The 5,884-nt window shown below is 40.7% G+C and overlaps 1 protein-coding gene across 1 annotated transcript; it reads right to left on the bottom strand.

The window, feature by feature from the left end:
• Positions 1 to 3,027: 3,027 nt before the first annotated feature.
• On the bottom strand, positions 3,028 to 3,894 carry LOC112452253 (golgin subfamily A member 6-like protein 6). Its single transcript, XM_025012370.1, has one exon. The coding sequence runs from the start codon at positions 3,892 to 3,894 to the stop codon at positions 3,028 to 3,030; it is 867 nt and encodes a 288-aa protein (XP_024868138.1).
• Between the last annotated feature and the right edge of the window lie 1,990 nt (positions 3,895 to 5,884).

Genomic DNA, 5,884 nt, shown 5'->3' with positions numbered 1-5,884 from the left:
TTTACAAATCGAAAGAATACTGAAGAGGACCCAAACGGAGAGTCGAAGCGTTTGTTGATATATGCGAATATATGCGAATAATAAATAATATTTATAATTATAAAAAAAAGAAAACCTTCAAATAATAACGACAACGTCCAGCCAGGCTTACATGCTTTATATTAGAATTTGATTTTTATTTCGGAAAAGCCTATGAAATAGATAAATATAAAATAATATAATATAATATTTGTATATAGCATTAATACACCACATATATTTATATAATACATATTATCTTTACAAAAATTTAATATACTGCAAGTGATTTTGGCTAGTAATTGATTACTTATTTTGAGTATTAAAAATATTGTTTTTAATGATTTTAATACTCAAAATAAGTCATTAATTACTAGCCAAATAATCACTTACAGTATTAAATTTCTATAAGGGTATTGTTTCACGTAATACAATAATCTGCAGAAACAATAAATATATGTACTTACATACTTATCCATAAGATTATGCATTATTTGAACAAAGTTTTCGACCTTTGGAATTTTCCGCGGATTTTCTTTTAATAATAAATCATCTTTATCACTACTGGATGATGACGAAGAAAGCAAATTTAATAGTCCAAATGCTAATCGTGCATCTCGTGAATTTGAAACATTGTCACCATCCCACGCAGCCATGTTGCACTGAACTGACACCGTCTCTCGGAGCTCGTGCCGAATTCTCGCACTATAGTGCAAAAACTCGGCACTAGACTTCCCAGTGAAACAGCGCGCACCATTTTCGCGCGCATCGAAACGCCCAGTGAAACACGTTGCCTGCGGCGAGTGCGCACTTAGTGCGCACTAGTTCTCCCAGTGAAAAACGCTATAAGTGTACTATGTGTTAAACGTTATTATATGTATATAAAATTAAGTACAAGATAATTAATCGAAAAATCGTGCACCAACTTTTGTACAGCAGTAAACTTTTGCGCAAAGGAGTTAACGCAATAAGAAAAGTGGAATTTATTTAACAATATAACTATTGAGAAAAAACTTTGAAAAGAAAAAAGTAATGATACTTACCGTCTTGCCAAACGTGAAGAAAAAGGCTTCTCAACTTATGTCATTTATGTATATATTTAAACTATGGAAAAGTTAATGTATTTTAAACTTGTGTGGATAACGAGAAAATATTATAGGAGTACTATGGATAGAATAGGTTTTAAATTAATAATACCACAATACCTGGCTTGGCCAATAAGTGTGCATACGTTATTGTTATATTGTCGTATATATTTGACAAGAAATGGCAAAAATAATCTTTAATATATATCTGTTATTTGCAAATCCAGGTAGTAATTTCATTTGAAATAACTTGTAAAATATTTTTTAATATAAATAATGTTACAGAAAAATGTTTTTTTATTTTTGCATTACATTTCACAATTTTTTAAATGTTATCTGATGTTAAACATAATATTACATTAAATTATCGTACGTTTCAGATTCTATTCTATGACTTATGGTATGTACTCTGTTGTTTATACATTACATTACAAACGATACTTTATTTGCCCCAAAGGAGCCTTAAAGGGCGTTTTTGAGGAACGTTCCCAAACCTTTACATATAAAATACATATAATTAATACATAATCATAATCCTCTTCAATCCTTTTCGTTGTCTCGTCTTCCTTGATCCTCTCTTGTTGATTGTCTCCCTACCCCTTCCACTGCCTCCTCCCCATTCCCCTCCCCCGCTCCGCCTCGTCCCCGTCGTCGTCCGATCCCATCAGTAGCTTATCCTCCATTTTCTTCACTATATCTTCCTCTGTCAGCCCCTCTTTTTTCTCGATTTCCTCTTTCTTTTCCTTTCTCAATTCCCTTTCTTTTCCTGCTTTGATTCTCTCCTCCACCGACTTGTCTTCGTCTATTTTTACTTTCATCCTGCTTCCTTCCTTTCTTCTTGCTTCCAAAACTTTCCATTTATCCTCCTCACTTCTCAGCTTCACCATAAAGTCAGTCCCCTCGCTGTCCTATCATAAACACCTCCTTCACCTCCACCTTCACTTTCAGTCCTTCCGTGAATAATTGTTCCACCTTCTTCCAGTTTGCGTCGGTTCCTCCCCATCTATGTTTCTCAACTCTGATTATCACGTTTTTCCTTCTCTTCATCTCCTCGTCATCTTCTTCCTCTTCGTACCACCATTTTTTCCTGCTTATTTTTTCCTCTCTTTCTTCACTCTCGTCCCTCTTTCTTTTACCCGAAACTTGCTCCATTTTATGCACTTTCCTTTTCAAAATCTCTATTTCTTCTCTCATTTCTTTCATTTCCTGCTTAATACTCTTCATCATCCTCGCTGTCCTTCCTTCTATTGTCGTCTCAATCGCCTTCACCTCTAGCTCCACCGTTCCTCTGATCTTCGTGCTTCCTTCCATCTCTCTTTTCTTCTGCGGCGTCTGAAATAAGTTGTCTTGTGAATATCTCCTCCGCTTATCGCCTATGTACTCCCCTTCATTCCTCTCCTCCTCTATTCCACTATACCCTTCACCCTTCTAGCCAATCCTTACCTTTGACCTTATTCGCAATTGCTTTTCTCTATACTGCAGCCTTCTTTTCTTTAGTCGTGTGTATCGTCACGCGGTTCGCTTTTCGGTCGCCACGTGCGTCTCTTACCTGTTCCCCTTCTTACTTTCTATCCCTTCTCTCGTATTCCCGTTCTTGCCACCTGTCCGTTGCACACGTTGCGTCGACGTCGGTCTGTTCTGCCGACTTCCATCTCTTGTTTTGCCGTCCGTCCATCGCACACGTTGCGGTGAGTTTGCAACGCGTGCGTTATGTATCCGCCTTACTTCCTTCTCGCCTCCTGTGCCATTTCCTTGCCTTTACCATCTCCTTCAGTCAGTCCTAGCCTCTTTCTACGGGCTCTTTTTCTCCGACTGTTTTCTCCTACCCTACTCCGCCCTTTCTCTGCCTCTAATTCTATTTCTTGAGTTGGACTTCCGTTTCCTTTGCTTCTTTCCTTTCATATTTTTCTCTCATACGTCACAATCACACTGTTCTCTTATCCATCACTTCCCCTCTCCTCCCTCCCTCTTGTCTACTTTCCTCTATCGCTTTCATCCATTCCTCTCCCTCTCCCCCCTCTCCTAGTAAATTCTCCACCACGTCCTGCCACCCCTCTCCATCCCATTTCTTCCATCTCGTACACTCCTCCCATATGTGTTCCCAGGTTTCCTCCTCCCTCTCGCATATCCTACACCTTCTATTCTCCTTTTTTTCCCAATGCAATCCTTCCCTTATTTCATTCCCAAGTCTGAACCTCGCGACCCTGCTCCACCTTTCTTCCTCCCAGTTTTTCTTGAGGTATCCTGGAATCCCGTCCTTCCTTATGCATTTATACCACCTGTTGTATTTTGATTCTACGATCTTTTCCATCCTTTCTTGTTTTTGCTTCGCCTTCTCTCTGCTCTCCAGATTTTCCACTTCTAACTCTTCCTCCTCTTCAACTCTCACCCCCAGCTCTTCCAGATAACTTTTCCTTTCTTGTTCCCACTTTCCTATTATTTTCCCCCTCTTCCATCTCTCTTTCATTTCCTCTAGGCATTTCCTCGCTATTCCCCCTCCGTTGCCTTCCTCTAATTTCTTTTCGAACTTCCACGCTCTCTTGCTTGCCCTGCCTCTCATCTTCTCTCTCTCCACTTCATCTCTCACCATATATCCGGGTGTCCTCCAGTTTAGCCCAAATATCCATCTAATATACCTTTCGTGTATACTTTCTACCTCCACCCTTTCTTTCCACCCCCACACTTCTGCCCCGTATCCCATCACTGTCCATATCAGAGTATCATACAGCCAGATCCTTCTTCTCCAGTCCTTTTTCCACATTCTTTTCCCTATCCCCCACACTTCCCTCATTACTCTCGCCGCCTTCCTTCTTCTCTCTCTGATATGCGCCTCTTGCCCCCCATTTTCCTTCAACGTATATCCAAGATATTTAAATTCCTTAACTTCTTCTAGTTTCTTTCCTTTTCATCTCCAATCATACTTCCTCTTTCTTCCTCCTCCCTTTCTGAATCTCATTATTTTTGATTTCTCTATGCTTAATATTAGTCCCTTCTTGTCCAAGTATCCCTCTAGCCTGCTTATCATCGATCTCATGTCCTGTTCTTCTTCTGCCATCAGCGCTATATCGTCCGCATACATTAACGTGTAAATCTTTCCCTCTCTTAACTTCACACCCCCCCATCCTCCTTTCTTCATGTAGTCTTCCAAGTCCGCGATCAGTATGTTAAAGAGTATCGGGCTCAATGGGCATCCTTGCCTCACGCCCTTCGCCATCCAGAATGCACCTCCACACTCTCTTCCTATTCTTATTCTACTCTTTGTTTCTCTTAATACCTCTTTAACCCTGTCTATTAAACCCTGCCTCACTCCTCTCTCTAACATCGCTCTAATTAATACTTCCTTGTCCACTGAGTCGAAGGCCGCCTTCAAATCTATGAAAAACACTGTCATCTTTCCTTTCTCCTTACCCAATTGTCTATTTACCAGATAGTTCAACGCGAATATCTGATCCATCGTCCCCATCCCTTTTCTGAATCCTGCCTGGTTATCTGGAATCAAATTCTTTGTCTCAATCTCCTTCCTTAACCTTTCTGCCAATATCGCTGTGTATATCTTGTACATTGATGACATTATCGTTATTCCCCTATAATCCTTCACCCCTCGTCCTTCCCCTTTTTTTATTATTGGGACTATTTCTCCTTCCTTCCATTGTTCCGGCCATCCTTCCCCTCTCCATATTTTTTTACAGATTTCCCATATCCATTTCTCCATTTCTTCTCCTCCATATTTCCACGCCTCGTTCGGTATCCCGTCATTTCCTATCGCCTTTCCTGCTTTTAACTTCTTTATTACATTTCTTACCTCCTCCAACTCTATCTCCTCTTCTCTTTGTCTGCTCCCTCCCCCTTCTCCTTTCACTACCCTATTCTCCATCCCACCCATTAGCTCCATGAAGTACTCTTTCCATTCTTCCATCTTTATCTCTTCATTTATCCTCTTCCTTCTTTTTCTTACTCTGCCTATCAACTCCCACACCTTTCCTTCCGTTTTTGCTTCCCCTATTTCTCTTATCATCCTTTCCTTCTCCTCGTTCTTCTTTCTTTTACACATTTCTCTGTATTCTTTTCTCTCCTCTCTGTACCTTTCCACTTCTCCTCTTCCTTTCCTCCATTCTCTCAGCTCTTTCCTCACCTCTCTTTTCTTTTCCTTACATTCTTCATCCCACCATCCTCTTCCGTTTTTCTTATCCCTTCTTCCTCCCTCTTTTTCGTTCTCTTCTATTATCTTTCTTATTCTTGAGCTCCCTACTTCTATCTCCTCCTGCACCTCTCCTTCTCCTCCCTCTATCGCTCCTAGTCTCTCTTTAAACTGCGACCTTCCCTCCTCATTCCATATTCCCCTTCTTCTTACTCTTCCTCCTTCTTTTCTTTTCTGATCTTTCTCACGTTTACCCCTCATCCATAGTGTTACTGGGTGATGATCCGAGTCCACCCTTTCTCCTACCTCCATCCTTTCTACCCTTTCTCTAACTTCCTCCTCCCCTATCGCGTAGTCTATAACTGTTTCTCCTCTCCCTCCTGTGTACGTAAATTCACCTTCCTCATCTCCCTTCACACCTCCATTTAGTATCATCCAACCTCTTTCCTCTATGAATTCCAATAACTTTCTTCCGTCCCTATTTATTTTCTTGTCTTTTGATCTTCTTCCTCCACCTTCCACTCCCTCCTCGTCCTCCTCTTCCCAACCTCCTTCCTCCCCCATTCTCGCATTGAAATCCCCACCTATTATAGTTCTTACTCCCCTTTCTCCCTCCTCCATTGTATCTTTCAGCCCTTCTAGC

The sequence above is a fragment of the Temnothorax curvispinosus genome, unplaced genomic scaffold, assembly GCF_003070985.1.
Source record: "Temnothorax curvispinosus isolate PA1 unplaced genomic scaffold, ASM307098v1 QBEX01003135.1, whole genome shotgun sequence".
NCBI lineage: Eukaryota > Metazoa > Arthropoda > Insecta > Hymenoptera > Formicidae > Temnothorax > Temnothorax curvispinosus.
This window is presented reverse-complemented; position numbering and strand designations above follow the sequence as displayed.

Excerpts from the sequence above, each read along its gene's own strand:
- LOC112452253 (XM_025012370.1), bottom strand. The coding sequence starts at position 3,894 with ATGAGGGAAGTGTGGGGGATAGGGAAAAGAATGTGGAAAAAGGACTGG.